Source organism: Sciurus carolinensis, chromosome 7 (genome assembly GCF_902686445.1).
Source record: "Sciurus carolinensis chromosome 7, mSciCar1.2, whole genome shotgun sequence".
In the NCBI taxonomy this organism is placed as follows: Eukaryota; Metazoa; Chordata; class Mammalia; order Rodentia; family Sciuridae; genus Sciurus; species Sciurus carolinensis.
In genome coordinates this window covers 141,725,109-141,743,187 of record NC_062219.1, presented here as the reverse complement: position 1 = coordinate 141,743,187, position 18,079 = coordinate 141,725,109, and the positions used below count along the sequence as shown (strand labels likewise).

Sequence of the window (18,079 nt, the reverse complement as noted above, 5' to 3'; positions counted from 1 at the left end):
GGAGACCCTCTGGGAAGCCGACCTGGCCTTAGATGTGTTTAAAAGCTACAGGCGATAATAATAAGCAACCACCAATGTAAAGAAACCATAAACTTGATCCTCATATAGATTCCACTAACTTTTCTCCTTGAGCCCGACAGTCTGAATTTTTGAGCTGGACTAGCACAATTGAGAGGTTCACTGCAAACAACTTAAGGTTATCAAGTCGCTTGGAACTTAGGCCAAAGAAAAGGTAGAGTTAATTTAGAAACAACAGAGATCTAATTGAAAGTCATCTTTATTTTATTTATGTATTTTTGGTTACTGAGACACATCCTCAGCCGTTTTTATTTTTTATTTTGAGATAGGGTCTCTCACTAAGTTGCCGAGGTTGGCTTTGAACTTGTAATCCTCCTGCCTCAGCCTCCCAAAGCCACTGGGATTACAGGCATGCACCACTGTGCCCAGCGAAAGTCTGCTTTAAAAGAACATCAGGCTTAGGAGAGTTGGCTTAATGGGGGCTTTTTGTATTTACTGACTGGGTGATTTGAGCATATGGCCTAACCACACTGAAGTTCTTTTTCATATGAAATGAAAGTGTTGGTCTAGAAATCCTTAAGGCACTCTAAATTTCTGCTCCAATTCCTGGAAAGAATTTACAAATAAAAAATGTAAAAGTTGTGTGTCCTGCTCTGATTTTGAAAGGATGGAAATTTAGCTATGGGACTTACAACAGGAGCAAAATAATATTAAATATCCAAATTGTCACTCAAATTTTATTTTTAAGATTTATCCCTGATTTTAAATGCCGTTGGCCCTTGAAGGGGAATTAGACTGAATTTGATCCTTTGAAGGACTAGTGTTCCCTCAGTCTTTTGCCCTGTGTCTAGGGTGAGTACACAGGTGGACCTATGGGTCTCCGGGTCCAGTGAGGTAGCTTGGTATATCAATAGAATCAAATCAGATAGTCAAGTTTTTCAAATTGGCTTTGCTAATCTATGCCTCTGTTTCTCAACTGCCAAATAGAGTTGAGGTGTGAGCAGAGCTGCTATAAAGATTCTGATAAAAATTAACGTTGATGTGGTATATGTAGAAAAAAGGAATACTATTTAGTCTTTAAAAAAGGAAATCCTATTCCTTGGGACCACATGGATGAACCTAGAGGACATTATGTGAAGTGAAATAAACCAGACACAAAAAAGCAAATATCTTCTGGTCCCACTTATATGTGGAATCTAAAAAAGTTGAACTCCCTGACAGTGGGAGTTGTTGATCAAAGGTATGAAATTTCAGATTGACAGGAGGAATACTTTTGAGAAATACTGCACGGCAGGTTGATTATAGTCAATGATAACGTACTACATATTTCAAATAACTAAGAGACCAACTCTCAAACGCTTGTCAAAAGATCACATTGTCCCCATCAATGTCTATAATTATGATTTCTGAATAAAAATTAAAATTAATTTAAAAATAACATTGACAATTAAATGTTCCACATTTAAAAAATTAACATTTGAAACTGAAGTTTGAAATGTCAATTCTTTTACTATCTTTTAAGCAGCTTATTCAGTATACACAATGCCATATTTATTAAAAAAAAAGTCATGTGTAGTGGCTTGTGCCTGTAGTCCCAGCTACCCAGGAAGCTGAGACTGGAGGCTCACTTGAGCTCGGGAGTTGAAGGCCAACCTGGGCAACAGAAGGAGTCCCTGTCTCTTAAACCACCACAACAAAAGAGACATACGTACCAGGAATCCTATTGAGAGTCACCCAGAAATGTTCGTCAGGACTGTACGTGTCCCTGGACCAGGAGAGCAAGTCCAGTGCATGCTGGTCTTGAAGGACAAAGTTTGTAAATTCCCTTGTGAGGGCCACATAGGCAGTGCCAAAGTAGATGGTCATATTGTGAGGAGGAGGAGGTTTTAATTTTGTTGTTTTGTACACGTGAGGGTTTTTCCTGTTCAATAATTCTCGGTGGACATACTTGGTCCGACCGATCGCATGAGCTGGGGGCAGCACCCCTGGGGTAATGTTCTTCCCTACAAATCCTTTCAGATACTGAACTATTTCCTTGTTGGTTTTCAGGGGGAAATCTTGCCCACAGGTGTTGAGGACGTACTTCCAGGGGACCTCGGAGTTTACCAGGTCCTTCATGCAGTTCAGATCCGCCTGGAGCCTGGAAATCCCACCATAGACCACGGGTTCCATCTTAGAAGCCAGAAAGGCATTTGGGAAGCAGCTCAGTAATTGTTCCACCGCATCCTTAAATGCAGCTGTGGCCTTCTTGTCCACGTGCACACAGTAGACATTTTGGGGCATGTAAATGGCTCTGAAGAGCCTCTCAAAAGTGTCAAAGTCTTTGTGGATGGTCAGTGTGAACGCCAGAGGGAAGTCAGCTTCTTCCTTAGAAAGTGTTTCTGTTATATAATGACTTTGAACCCTGTACTCGTAGCAGGTAGATTCAGCCAGGGTAGTTTTCAGTGCGTTCTCTGTTAGGTACAACACCTCCCCCCTCAACATCTGGAGACAGGTTTCCGCCAGCAGCGTGGAATTGAAGGGCGCAGCCCTCAGAAAGCGTCGGTTCTCCCATAACTTACTATTGTAAATGAATACAAAAATCAGGGCAGTGATAAGAGACAGGCTAAAAAGACAGTACTTCCAAGAGCCCATCGTTCAAAATCAGGAAATGAGCAAACTGTCCTTTGAAATGTGATCAGAGCCCAGATCCAGTTAACTCACGTCTCCTGCAGGTTCCGACCTCATCCTCCTGGTGGACGGACGCACTTCTGATCAGCAGCTAACAGTTCTCATCTTTCTTTCTTTCTTCTTCTTCTTCTTTTCCCTCTTCCTTCCCTCTTCATTTACGGCTCTGTTGCGTTTTCACTTTTCTTTGACACATTTCTGAAGTAGCTGTTTGGCATTTGCCCTGCCTGCTGACCTGTTCCTCTGCAGAGCTCTCCGCCCCGAGCCTCGGTGGCCAGCGAGTGTACCTGCTCCCACAGTGAGATCCCTTGTGAGTGAGGTGGCCGTTCTGCAAGTCATCGCTCTAGGACTTCAAACCCGCTTCTTGTCCCAGCCCAAGGCTGGTAACTGTGTCAGCTCCCCAGCTTCCTGTTAATCATTGTATTCAACCGCCTGGGTTTGTTTGCTTAAACGGCACCACCAAGTTAAAAGCTGCAGTTGGGAGCATGTGAACATCGCCTGGAGAGAGATTCTGTCAATAAAAAACATCGTGCTTCAAAATGAATTGCTTAACCCCGTCTTTTTCCACACAAGCCCCCCCACCCTTGGCTGGGTTTGCTATAAAGCATAGCAGGGGACAGGCTGTTGAGGCAAATTCTTTCCAGGGTTGAATTTTTTTCTCTGGGTCTATGAAAAGGTCCTTAAAAAGGCATATTAATTAGCAAGCTGACCTCACATCTCGCTTACCACACAAAGTGACTGGGGCATTCTGTCCACTGGAGGCTAACTTATCTAAAACATACAAATACAGAAAGGACTCACAGTTTGTCCTTACCCCCCCAAAATTGCACAGAGGATAAAGTTAGGTGAATGGGAAGTTCAGTGCACCCTTGCCTTGGTGGGATAAAGAGCAGCCTGATTCCTAGAGATGTAGGGAAGAGGTAGACTCCTGTACTTTCCAGAACTTCAGGAGAGAGGCTCTCAGAGTTAGATTCATAAGCACTTTATTTTTTGGCAAGGGGGTTAAACCCAAGGGTGCTTTTACCACTGAGTTACACTTTTTTTTTTTTTTTTTTTTAAATTCTGAGACAGGGCCTCTTTCTAAGTTGCTGAGGCTGGCCTTGAACTTCTGATCCTCCCTGTCCTGAGTCACTGGGATTTTACTGCGCCACCACACCCTACTCAGATTTATAAACACTTTAAAAAGCATTTCCTTATGTATAAAAAATAAGAATAATTTTACCACCCTAGGTCAATCATGAGAATAAACATGAGATAACATATAAAAAGAGTTCATCACGGTGTCAGACAACAGATGAGGCTGGGAAAGAGGCATAATAATATGAGCAAACAAGAAGACCATTCTCTCTCTCTCTCTCTCTCTCACACACACACACACACACACACACACACACACACACACACAGAGCCTGCCCCACACCCCTACTTCAAGTAAATGACACAATTTATTGCTTCTCCTTTGAAAACTTCTTGCCCCTCCCTTGCCCCTTCCATCCAGGACCCACTGATGAGTTGTTATTTGGTAGCTAGCTGACTGTGTAGGGCTGTGAACAGAGCATCCCTCTTCTGCTGCCAGCTCCTAGCATTATCGTGCAGAGTAGACCATCAAATACTTATTGATTTTATCCTCAAGCTTTCATTTCTCCATTTCCCTGATCACATTAGTGTGAGACTCCAGATAATAATTTCTAAGAGATGAGTCACAACTACCTATTTTTCTAATACATCTTCTTAATTATAAAGATAATATAAAATTACAGTTTGCAGATGTTCTCACATCCTGTATTTTCATTTGCCCCTTGCCCCTAGACAGCACCTTTTGATTTTATTAAGAACACAGGGTCCAGGCATAGCGACGTAGGCCTGTAGTCCTAGTGACTCACGAGGCTGAGGTAGGAAGATCGCAAGTGCAAGGCCAGCCTGGGCGACTTAATGAAATCCTATCTCAAAATAAAAAAAAAAAACAGACAAAAAAGACAGGGGATATAGCTCAGTGGTGAAGTGTCCCTGTGTTCAATCATCAATACTGGAAAAAATTTTTAAAAAGAACACAGAGGAGGCTGGGTAGAGCATAGGCTTAGCATGTGCAAGGACCTGGGTTCAATTCTGAGGAATTGAACACGCACCCACCCACGACACAGAGGAAGATGCAAGTTTATAAGCTGCTTTTAAAATTTGAGATTCTAGCCTAACATGGTCCCTAGACCTACTGAACCTTCCTTAGGCATTGTCTTCACGACATTTACTTTTTGAACCAAAGAGTTGATCGAGTTGTTTTTTTTTTTTTTTTTTTTTTTAATTTCTCCACTCCCAAATGAAAGCTAACGCATTAATGAGTCAGTTGGCAAATGTATTTCACACACATCAGAAGCACAGGAAACCGTGCTAAGAAAGGACCCAGGGAGAATTCTCCAGAACTCAGTCTTCAACTGTGTTAGGAGTCATATTCTACAGCATGATTCAGCTGTTCACTATCTTGTCTACACGACCCAAACAGGATCCAATCAACCCTGATTTCTTTCCTTAGCTACTTTTTGTGGGTCTGTCTAAAATCCTTTTGAATGAATCACTCTTTCATACAGTCATCAGACAAAAGCATTTTCTTTTTTGGAAACGGCTAAAATTATCTAATTTGTATTTAATTTTTAATATCCCTGTAGGTAGGCACCGTCCACATCAAATGCATTCGGCCGTCGGGATGCTTACATGAAGATGTCCGTGCCTAATTATGCCTGTCTGAACGAGGCGAATCATTTTTAGTCTTTCTCCTGATTTATCCAGACAATGACATCAGCTCTCCCTTTGTTTATTTTGGCCGTCATCTTGTTCTTGGCCCAGTTCTAACTCTCCAGATACTGCAGGTATAAAAGCATCTTGAATCATTTGCCTGCTCCTTGAATTTATAGCTCAGAGCCATGGACACTTGGATTTAGTGCTTTGCTGCAGTAGATTCTTGTACCTCCCCTGAAAAACTACAAGGGTCCTTTGACTTCCGGCTCTGGAAACTCTTACATTTATTTAAAATAGCATCGTTGACAATGCTAGACATTTTCAAAAGAATGCATGAGAACCTGGTTTCTTCTTTGTCAGCTTGGTGCTCTCGGATATTCTTCCTCTTGCAGGTCACATGGGAGACGCTGGTTCTCCTGACCCTCCATCTTTCCTGATCTCTTTTGCAATCTACCACTAATCGTTCTTCTAAATTCTGGACTCTATGCTCTTGCATTTAGGTGAAATGACATGAGGGGATGGCAATGAATGACCAAAAAGAACAGAGATGGCTCATCTTGGCTTGAATATTAGATCAAAATTAATATCCCAAATTCCAGGTTGGAGGCAGTGATCAGACAGGGCATGGAGTGCTGAAGAAAATGGGAACCAGTTTTAACCCGCAGGTTGGTCCCTGCAGGGTATGCATTTATACCCCTTAGGTCAGTGTGCAATTGATTCCACCTCCAGAAGGCATACTCATAAGCTCTCAATCCAGGACAAAAACCAACTTTTCCTGCACTAAGATAGTGTCAAGCAATGTTTTTAGAAAAGGGTTTCCTTTCATCATCCTTCTTATTATGGAACACAGGATGCCCAAAGTCATTTTCGTATGTTCATTTTATCAGGACACCATCTCTGTGCCCAAGTTAGAAGCCTGAGAACCCAAGAGAAACTTTTCAGTGTCTGGGAAGGCCTGGTGATGTACCAGACAGAGGACGGCTTGGATTTAATTATTTTTTTGAAATCAGAAGGGTGTAGACATTTTGATTTTTTTCTCTACTCCAGTTGTTTTCCTGTGCTCCTCTTTTTATTCTTATGTATTGATGGAGGTTAAATGTACTACCTTGATTTACCCTCTTGGAAGTTTCTTTTCAATCACAGGACATGGGCTGAAGCTACAGGGTTTAAAATAGCCAGGAAGCATGAGCAGTGGCGTATGCCTGTAATCCCAGCAGCTCGGGAGGCTGAGGCAGGAGCTTCTCAGAGCTCAGAGCTCAGCAATTTAGCAAGGCCCCAAGCAACTTGGTGTGACCCTGTCTCAAAATATAAAAAAGCGCTGGGGATGTGGTGCCCCTGGGTTCAATCCCTGATACAAACACAATCCCTGGGTTATGTGTTTTTATCCCAGAAAGTCTCTGGGTGAATCAAGACCACTCTTGAGAGACTTGTAGCCCTTGAAGAAGTTATGTGATCTCATACCTCTTGGTTTCTTCTTGGTTGCTGAATGGAGCAAAGATTTATAAATGTAAAACACAGCTTTATAAATGTAAAACAGAGCTTTATAAATGTAAAACAAGAGCTCTCTGAGCTCAGGCCAGGAGGAGTGCTTTGTAAATGTAAAACAAGAGCTCTCTAAGCTCAGGCCAGGAGGAGTGCACTGATACTAATTATGCAAATTAGGTAACCCTAAGCTGTAAGACTAGATAAAGTACTAAGCTGTGTGTGGTAGATAAGATATGCCCTGTGTGAAACATATAAAAACCCCGGATTGTAACCCTGCTTGGGGCTATACCTGCTCCGCAACCGTCTGCGCACGGTCACGGTCAGGTTATTAAGCCGGCTGGCGTGCCCCCCTGTGTGTGAGAGCATCATAAAATAAACCATTCGTTGGTTTGCCATCTCCGTGTGATCGTGTCCTCAATCCCGTACGTCTCGTCGTCCTCTGATTGGCAACTCAGAGAAGTCTAGCTGCCCTTCAAGACAAAGAAGCGCTGCGGTGCTGCTCGCTTCAGTTGCTTTTAAGAAAATCACCTCCATGGGTCTCACAGGCAGTTAGGGTCTCTACAGTTAATTGAAGATCTCCAGCCCCGACTTTGGCTTCCATGGTAGCTGGTCATTCATACCTTTGAATCTGAGTCTGGTGGTTTTTGTTTTTCCTTTTGGAATCCTGGCCTTGTGCATGATAGGCAAGTGTTCTACCACTGAGCTTCCTCCCCAGCCCCAGAGTCTTAGTTTTTGAATTTTGAAGTCAAGACAAAAATCATTCAGTGTTGGGAAGGTTCCAGAGGAAATAAACTTACAACACCAAGCTCAGTTCTGTCCAGTGATGTCAGAGCTAATTTCAGAGCTTGAGCGAAAACCCTGAAGGAAAGTAAAGGTATGGGGAGAAAATCCTGCAGGCTTCAATAGTTTACCTGAAAACAGCTGGAAACAGGTTAATAAGGAAGTGGATGAGAAGCTGGTCTTTTCAAGCTCAATTAAATATCATTGAGGCGATGTGAGGTTGAGGTCAAAAGCTGAAAGACAAAGGGTATTGCCATGCTAGTTAGAGCCTCTGAGCCCAAGGCACTTTATAGCTGTGTTTGCACATAAAAAGGAACCTGGCAATCCAAGGCTTTTAATGCCAAATGCCAAGGGAGGGGTCTAAACCAAAGAACCTGGGGTATTTTTACAATGTAGATTTTCTCTGCTGCAGAAAGTCAACCTCAAGTTTGATTTGAGTATATTTTACAAGTTGGGTGTTATGGGGAGAACAAGGGCCCAACCCCAGTGCAAACTTCATTTCTCCTCTTTATAGTACATTTCTGTTCTTTCCTTCCTTCTCTCTCTCTCTCTCTCTCTCTCTCTCTCTCTCTCTCTACTGGGGATCGAACCCAGGGGCTCTGAACCACTTAGCTACATACCCAACCCTTTTATTTTTTATTTTATTTTGAGAAGGGATTTTGTTAAGTTCCTTGGAGCCTCCCTAAATGGCTGAGACTGACCTTGAACTTGTGATCATCCTGCCTCAGCCTCCTAAGTTGCTGGGTTTACAGGTATACATCCCCATGTCCAGCTTCCTTCCTTCTTTTTATATCCCAGAAAGTCCTTGATGTGATTTTGAAGTTGTAGGAGTAAAAGATTACTGATGCAGGTAGACGTCTACTCTGGGGAAGATGTTGAGCTTCTGATCATTAACAATAACATTATGAAAGAATGTAGCCCCCATTCTTCCAATTAAAATACATTGTTCCATCAGAACAGAATGCAAAGAAATGAATCCTTGAATCCTCCTGCTGTAGGGTCCCCAGGCCCTGGGATTGCAGTCTCCTATTTCTTCCTCAAAACCAGTCTACAAGGAACTGACCATTGTCTGCAATCTGGCTCATGGGTCACCAGGGGAGAGATCTTCCTTATAAGTGATAACTGTCCAAGGGCCCCAGGCAAAATATAAGGAAAGCAAAAAAAAAAAAAAAAAAAAAAGACTTAATTTTGCTGAAACTGAATTTACATGGTGGATCTGCCTTTAACATCAGAAGAATGGGTTTCCATAGAATTGCAATACTACTCAACTATTTTTCTACATGGCCCAAGGCTTCATTTTCAGTTTTTTCTATTACCAAATGAAATTCATACCTCAGGAATATTTTGGCAGTGACTAATTAAATAAAGTACATTTTAAAGTCCAGACAGTGCCAACATCTTATTAGATTCTAGAAACACTTGACTTTGCCTGAAGGGAACCGAGGAACAGAACATGACCCATTGAATTAGAGATAAGCATTGTCCTTTCCTAAGTCAAACCTTGTAACTAAGATAAATATGGGGACTAATGATTTAAGAAGACAGATGAAAAATCACAGTACCCTGTGGGCACATCGCATCTTAAGGCAACATACACACATGCTCATCTTTAAAAACCTTTAGAAACAAATCTCCCATGTCACAACCAAGTGATTCATTTATATGTTCAACTTTTTTTTTTTTTTTTTGAGTATTCACTTTATGCCAGGCACTGTGCTAGGTTTGGGGAATATGCACTTAAGTGTAGCTCACATAAGCACCAGGTTATTGGATCTTAATTGCTACCCAGGATTAAACCAAGGAGACCCAGGAAGACTCCATTTCCTCCTCCAGTAGTTTTCCAGTAAGTTGGTCTCTGCGGAGCTCTCCCTGTTCCCAGGAGGATAAAGTAGCCCAGAAGCATTTCACAAGAACAATCTCCGCCTCTTTAAGCTAAAGGCTGTTTAAACCCAATGTTTATATAGAACAATACAAGCTGGAATGTGGAAGGTGCAAAGATCTTTTTGCCCTTCAAAATCTGCCCTGAGTCGAAAATAGTCTCTGTCCCAGGGAACCTGCCTAGAGTCAGATTTCTCCAACTTCTGTGACCCAGGTGTGACAACACCCTACAGAATCTTCCCCACGGAATTCTGGAGGGCTTTGAGGATATCTCGCCACTCCAGGGCCAAGAAGAAACTGCTTAGGGAGATTGTTGGCCTGGAAGTGCCTGGATCTCCATTAAGTCCCTCCAACGTTGGACTCACGACAATTATTCTCTTTTCTTGGAACTTCCTTCCATATTTACCTACTCAGAGGATGTCTTTTCCAGAAAGGGAACTTTTGGATTCCCTTTACAGACCCCTCATCTTTAAGGTTCTACCCATAAATTTAGTTCATGGCAGGGAATCCCGTTGCATCTGGATTGAGATCCAGAGTGAGCTGTAACAGACCCAGATGTGCGTTCCATCAAATGCTCCCCACTGGGGAAGGGAAATCCCAAGGTGGCAGCAGGATTAAATAGAACATGCCTCGGGCTGGAGACAGGTTTTCACCTCAGTACTGCAAATTATATACCTTGAGCAAGTTACTTCCTCTTTCTAAACCTTGGTTTCTCCCTAAGGAAGGCAAACAGGCTCTTTACCTACCATTCCAGGGATGAAACTTCCTGTCTTAGGGAATAAAGCTATGTGCAACTGTGAGTTTTTCCATGTCACTCTTTCCCTAGACAGTTTGATGTTTGAAGCAGCTAATGTAATTGAATGAGGTTAAAATATTTTTGCAGACATAGAGTCAAGGGTCAATATAAACCAAAGGAATAGCAAATCACCAATCCTCTCCCTCTCTCCCTCTCTCTGTCTCTCTCATCAGGGACTGAACCCAGGGTCTTGCACATGCTAGACAAACAGTCTATCACTATATTCTCAGACCGTATTAAATTTTATTTTTCGAGAACGGGTATCCCTAAATGGCCTAGGTTGATCTTGAACTTGCCATCTTCCTCCTCAGCCTCCTGAGTAGCTGGGATTTCAGGCATCTGCTAACATTTCCAGTCACAAATCTCCAATTCACTTGAAAGACTAAAAGAAACTCAATTGTCTTAACAGAGGAATGTTGGGATTATGAGAAATTATTTTTTCTGTATTCTTTTTTTCTATTTTCCATTTTCTAAAATAGTCACAAATTAGTTTTCTTATTAGAAAAACAATTTTATGATAATAATAGTAGTGTAATAGTAATAAAAACATGTGCTCATTCTTACCAATCTGTCAAAAACAAAATAGAAGGTTTTTTATTTTTTACTTTTTTGAGTGGGGAGTGTACCTCCAATTGAACTCAGGGGCACTTGATCACTGAGTCACATCTCCAGCCCTATTTTGTATTTTATTTAGGGACAGGGTCTCACTGAGTTGGTAATGCCTCACTTGTGCTGAGGCTGGCTTTGAACTCATGATCCTCCTTCCTCAGCCTCTTGAGACACTGGGATTACAAGTGTGTGCCATGTGCCCAACTCTCTTATTTATTTTTTTTAACATACAAGATATATACAGGTTAGATACAAAGACATTTTATATGAGGCACTTGAGCAGCCACAGATTTTGGTGACTGAGGCAGGTCCTAGAACACATCCCCCATTGATACTGAGGCATGACTGCCTATTTTTCTCTAGTTCTGGCCCTTGAAGTGGTACCAGAGTAAGACTCATGCAGCAACAAGCATGTCTCATTCAGATTCTTGTAAGTTTAATTCTTTTGAAATAGTTGAAAATGAAAAGTTGAAAACGAAAGAGTTTCAAATATTTTACAGGTATTCAAAGAGTAGATTAATGAGCTGCCTGAGCAACAGGAACTTCTGAAAGGTGGTATGCAAGGTTAGAATGAGCTAGAATGAGCAGGAAGTAAGGTTTAAACCAGGCCAGAGTAAGAAATTTTACCTTCTAGAATTACAGTTTCCCCATCTGCAAACAGAGGATAATAATAACCACCTCCCTCAGAGGTGTTCTGTGGAGGTCAAATGATTCAATTAAATAAAGCTTCCATGTTAGTCCTTCTGTTCTTCCCTTGAAAAAAATAATCTTGTTCTAGCGGGTGCAAGTAGCACACACCTGTAACCCAGGAACTCAGGAGGCCTGGCTAGAAGTTGGTTTTTAGATGAGCCTGATTCAAGGACTACACTCTGCATTAGGCAGTGTTCTGAAGAAGAAGAGAACCAACATGATATACATGAAGGTCTGAGTATAAAGAGGAGATTGATTAGATTGGCCCACAGGACCAGCAGCTGGATAGTCCCACAATGGCCGCTGCAGACTGCAGAGTTGGAGGTACCAACAGCTGCTCAGTCCAAGAAGCTCAAACCTCAGAATAGGAGGGACCAAAGATTCAACCCCAGTCCAGGATCAAAGGCCTGGAAGCTCCCTGGAGAGTCTCCAGTCTGTCTGTTTTGGAACAGTGAAGGATCTGGAGTCTGAAGTCCTCAGAAGGTCACAGTAGCAATCGAAGCTCGCTCAAGAAGAACTGAGCTCACGTCTGCTTCTGCTTCCTCTTTCCACCTTTTAGTTCCATCCAGGACCCCAACCTGTTGGACTGTGCTGCCCACATTTAGGGTGGGTCTCCCTCTTAGTTTGTTGTCCCACAAGTGAGTCATTCCTGGAGACACCTCATAATCCTAGGCAGTAGCCTCTTAATCTTAGGCGTATCTTAATCCAATCAAGCTGTCAGTTCTCTCTCTCTCTCTCTCAAGAAAAAACAATTTTAATGGGCTTGCCCCCCTTACACTGCACTGTGTGTATCAGGCGTAGACAATTTAACTTCCATATTAGCAAGACTCGCAATTTCTTTATGGCTTGACATTCTGTACTTTTCACCGAAGTATGAAAAATAGATAGTACTCTGTAGGAATTTTGCTGGAGAGGTAAATAAAAAGCTTTATATGATTTTAGACCTTTTACCAATTAAGGAATGAAATCATCTAATATCCATGGTTGTATATTTACTTCACAAACCCAGAGTGTGGAGCTGGAGATTAAGAGGGAAGGGGGAGCCATTGAGAGGATTCGGGATTGGGCCCAGGCAAAGAGCCAGTTAAATCAGCAGAGGCAGGTTTTCTCTTGGCAATTACCTGATTATTTCACAATTTGGTTATGCCCACTCAAATGACCTCAGTCTTCCCTGCTTTTCCAGGCACTATTCTTTTTGCACCATACAGGAGCCAACCCGACTGCTCTGCTCCATCATTCACAAGAGCATTTCAGTCTCGCGCCCACCAGGCAGGAATCTGGCCATCCACAAACCCCAGCAAAAATGGCTCATACAGACTTAAAAGTATTCACCTCTATGAATTATACATGAAAACAGGAGTGCAGTTATTTCTGTTTAGTTGAAGCAGCTCTTAAAAAGAACACCCACTGTTAGCAGAGATTTGATGAAATAAACCATTTTGTAGGCCAGTGGACTATGGGAAATTCAAACATACTAGAAAGCAGTTTGGTCCTACGTATAGAGAACTTCAAATGTTCTTATTGTTCCATCCAGTAGGTCTTGATTCAAAGGGAACAACATGAAAGTGTGGTAAAGATTTACATGAAAAGATGTTTACTTGTGATGTTATGTAGCAGAGACTACAAGAGCATTTTACCCAGGGCAGAACCAGGAAGAAAACTTCAATCGTTGGTAAGCAAATTATGGTACATCCATACTAAGATAAAGAATGCAGTCATTTCGTATTTTTCAATAACATAGGGAAATTATTATGATATATTGCAGTAACAGGGAATAAAATTATCTCCTCTATCAGTGTGACCAATCTTTATCAGCCAAAGAAACTGCACATTATGCAAACTGAGAAGTCATTGCCATTAATGTGTTTGCATTATAAATAGATAATTTAAATATATAATTTAAATATTATATCAATATACAATTTATTATAAGTGTATATTTATATATATTTATTATAAGTATACATTTATATATATACTTATAAGTATATATTTATTGCTTAGGTCTTTCTATATCCCCACATTTTCTGCAACAAGATGGAATTTTATAATATGAAAAAAAATTTAAAAAATTTTTGTCTACCTATAACTCATGCAGGGTTTTCAAATTTTACATGACAGGTGAAGCCTTAAAGTTTTTTGCCAGCCTGGCCTCAGAGGGTTTCCATTCATCAGGCAAAGTGAGGTGACCATGTGACCATAGCCCACATAGTGGACCTGGCTGATAGTTTGGAAGTCTTGGAAAAAAAAAAATTTTTTTTTTTTTTTTTTTTTGGTTTTGTGGACAGACCCAGGGCCTCTTGCTAGGCAAGCACTGTGTCACTGAGCTACATCCACAGTCCTGAAGTCTTGAAATTCTTGATGATATTTTGAATTTTTAAAAATTTTTATTCGTGGAGATTTGCCAATTGTTCTTATAGACTTTTGTGGACATTTTCAGATCTCGAACTTTTCAAACTCGATAATTCGAATGCACACAAAATGAGACCGTAAGGAATACTCCATCCTGAAGATCTAAACAACATTGTCTTCACTTGAGAAAGGGCTGGAACTGTGAGCTAGTGGTAGACCTTTGCCTAGCAGGCATGAGGCCCTGAGATTGATCTCCAGACCTCCCTAGCACCCACCCTCTCAAAAAAAGAAAGAATACAGTTTTGGGTGTCCTATCAAAGGTTTGGGACATACAACATCAGGAGAAATTTAATAAGCATGTTCTCTAAGCAAACGCTACATTTAGTGATATGTGAAAAGTATAATTTATTTTATATTACTTCATTGAAATAGGCATGCAGAACAATCTCCAGGATGTGCAGAAAATCTGGGATGCAGTGAACACCCATAACACGGTCAAAGGCGTTTTCACTGTGCAAATCACGCACATGCCTGCAGCCCCTCCGCCCCGCCCAGGCAAACGGCACTAAGTTTATCAAGAAGTGAATTCAAATTTCACATACGGAATCCGGTTTAGTGTCACCCAGAAGTGCTCACCAGGAGACTAGGTGTTCTTTGACCACTTGAGTAAATCAATGGACCTCTAATCTTTAAGAACAAAAGAAGCAAATTCCCTTGTAAGGGTCACATAGGCAGCGCCAAGGGAACAGTGGGGCCGCGTGGGAGGGGCGTTGTTCTCCTCCAGGTCCAAGCGGGAAGGAAAGCAAAGGGCGCCTGTATTCGGGTACCACTCTGATGAATAGGGAGGGGGCAGCACCCCTGGGGAAATGTTCTTCCCTTTAAATCCTTCCAGATACCGAACTATTTCCTCGTTGGTTTTCAGGGGGAGATCTTGCCCACAGGTGTTGAGGACGTACTTCCAGGGACCTCGGAGGTTACCAGGTCCTTCATGTAGTTGAGATCAGTCTGAACCTGGAAATTCCACCATAGACCACAGACTCCCTCTTAGAAGCCACAAAGGGATTGAGGAACAGCTCTGTAGCTTTCCCACTGTGTCTTTGAAGGCCGCTGGGGACTTCTCATTTTGGGGAGCTTAAATCTCCCTGAAGAGCCTTTCAAATGTGAACAACCATGGTATGCGCCAAAGGGAACAGGGCTTGGCCTTTGGACAGAGGTTCCATTATATAGTGGTTTGGGATCAAATATTGCTGGCAACTTGTATTTCTCAATGATGTCACTGGTATATTTTCATCCAAGAAAAAATGTTTTCCTGTCAGATGTCACAGAATGCAGGAGGACTGAAGCATTTGTGATTTTCCCCTACTTGCTGGTATTTTAGCGGGACAAAATTACTGGTAGAGAAGAACAACAACAACAAAAAATATATCGACATAGCCATAGTAAACCCTATGACAAACCCAAACGCCTTCCACGCCATGCTCCTTGGATGCATCCTCCTTCTTCTGTCACTCATCCGACTTCCCACAATCGCCGAAGTCGGTCTGCGGGTCAATACCAGGCTGTAGAGGAATCTGCTCTGACTTCTTATTTTCAGCAGGAAGAGAAATATGACTATTCACTTAAGGAAAGGGGATCAACTGTAAGTCTGCAGCTCTTCCCTGAAAATGAGGGAAACGAGTGGCTCTGAGAACAGGAGCCCCTGGGACCAACCGACTAACAAGACCTGAGTACCTTTGGACTCCTGCATCTGGTCAACTTCACGTCAGGACCAGGCCAGGCAGGCCACAGCTGTAACTCAGGGTGGTCTTTCCACATGGGCTAAGGGCGATATGTGTGCCAACCTGCAGCCCTTTTCCCCTGGAGGGGGCCGCCATCCCAGTCACTGAGGTCACCTCTGAATACAAGGAACACGGTTTCCTCAATTTCAGGCAGCCGCAGGTGTCCTGAGGCAGGTCGCCACTGCCGTTGACAGCACCCAGAATTGCTCAATGGCAGGGTCTCTTCACCTGAAAATAAAGATCGAGAATCGGTAGCATTTCCAGGCTGGAGGGAACCTGCCCGTTATTCACACCAACTCATTCCATTCACAGAGATAAGCTGAACTTTGACAACCTTTGAGATAAGGATTGACATTATACTCACTTTGCCTGTAAGGGAATTGAAGTCCAAAGGTTCGCCAACTTGCCTGAGATGTGCTAATGAGCTACTGGCAGCATGAAGACTCAAGTTTGACTTTTCTGACCTCATAGGCCTTCTACCTGGAATATTCTCTCCCTCTCCTTTTTGAGGGGGTACCAGGGATTGAACTCAGGGGCACTCAATCACTGAGCCACATGCCCAGCCCTATTTTGTATTTTATTGAGAGACAGGGTCTCACTGAGTTGCTTAGAGCCTCACTTTTGCTGACGCTGGCTTTGAACTCATAATCCTCCTGCCTCAGCCTCCCCAGCCGCTGGGATTACAGTCATGCGCCACCATGCCTGGCTCTTTTCCATTTTCTTGATGAGGTCTTTTTTATCTTTCAGCTCCTGGTGTGACGTGGCTTCCCTGGTGACTCTCCCAAGTCTGGGTTGGAAGTCCTTCTACCTTCCCGTAACGATGTGTCTATTTGTTCTTCCACTAACCCAAGGAGTGTTCTTTCTGTCCACTGGTCACTGTGTTTTAGCATCTCACTTGTGGTAACTCATCACTGAGTTATGTTCAGTCCTTCTTCTTTCCTCTATACCAGGGGTCAGCAAAACTACAGTTGGGGCCGGGGCGGGGTGGGCCAGAGACTTCCAGTCCAACTCCACATGTGTTTATACAGCTTGCAGGTGAAAAATGACTTTGCATCATTCGGTGGTTGGAAAAGAATCCAAAGAATAAAAATATTTTGTGACATGTGAGAATAATATGAAATTCACATTTCAGTGTGCATAACTAGTTTTACTGGAACCTGGCCATGCTCATTTGTTAACCCACTGTCTGTGGCTGCTTTCACATGACGGTGGCAGAGCCGAGTTCTTGCCATAGAGACCCAGAGCCTGAGAGATCAGGCGGCCAGCAGAGCCTAAAATATTCACCATCTGACCTTTACCGGAAAAAGGTTTGCTGAGCCCGCCCCTGTTTCCTAATGCCCTGCTGATCACGTTTTCATGACATCAAGATGTCCATTGTAGACTTGGTGCTCTTTTACTTCTTGCTTTATTTTCCAGATTTGCCTGGGAATGACAGAATGACATCACTTTTGATAGAGCATAGAGGGTAGGCTTCAAGGAGGGACGTGTGTGGGCGCAGTGGTAAAGCAGTTTCCTTCCATGAGGTCCTGAGTTTGATTCTCAGCACGAGCGAGAGAGAGAGAGAGAGAGAGAGACAGACAGACAGACAGACAGACTTGTGTGGAATTTGCATTCTGCCTTGTGTGCTGGTTGCTGCTAGTTGTGGGCAACCAGCACACAAGGGCAAGTTACTTTACCTTTCTGTGTTTTGTAAAGTAAAGATAAAACTAATCTAGCAGGATCATTCTGCGGATCCCGGAGTTAGTCAGTGGAAGCGCACTCAGACACCTGGTTAAAACTCAAATGCTAGCTCTTCTCCTTCCTTTTAGGGTCTAGGTGCACCGCTAGTGAACTGGCTATTCCGCGCATGCCATCTGCCTGACTGCCCGCTTTGGGAAGGTGTGGTGCTGCCACCTAGTGGCCCTGTAGGGAGAAGCTTGGCATGACCTTCCTTTCCTTTAAGGGATGAACCGGTGGAAGAGAAGGCGGAATTTTCATGCTAGCATAGCATTTAATTCCCCATCAGACTGTGTGTAGCTTCAAGGGAAGAATTGCGTCTGCAAAAACATAAGAAGGACTGGTTCGGTGTGGCTTTTTATTTTTATTTTTTGGTACCAGGGGTTGAACCCAGGGGCGCTCCACCCCTGAGCCATATCCCCAGCCCTTTTTATAGTTTATTTTGAGTCGAGGTCTTGCTAAGTTGCTGAAGCTGGCTTTGAATTTGCCATCCTCCTGCCTCAGTCTTCTGAGCTGCTGGGATTTCAGGCGTGTGCCACCGCGCCCTGGTCAATGTGACTTTTGAGGGGCACTAAAAGAC

The 18,079-nt window shown here is 42.8% G+C and overlaps 1 protein-coding gene and 1 pseudogene across 2 annotated transcripts in view; both read right to left on the bottom strand.

The window, feature by feature from the left end:
* The window catches only part of LOC124988358 (N-acetyllactosaminide beta-1,6-N-acetylglucosaminyl-transferase), a 118,295-nt gene that overhangs the window by 86,842 nt on the left and 13,374 nt on the right, over nt 1-18,079 (bottom strand). For both annotated transcript variants that reach the window (XM_047557793.1, XM_047557794.1), the window contains exon 2: nt 1,731-3,196. In XM_047557793.1, the coding sequence (XP_047413749.1) occupies nt 1,731-2,652 (922 nt within the window). In that variant the 5' untranslated portion in view covers nt 2,653-3,196. The remainder of the gene's footprint in view (nt 1-1,730; nt 3,197-18,079) is intronic.
* LOC124989455 (N-acetyllactosaminide beta-1,6-N-acetylglucosaminyl-transferase-like) lies at nt 14,405-15,752 on the bottom strand (annotated as a pseudogene).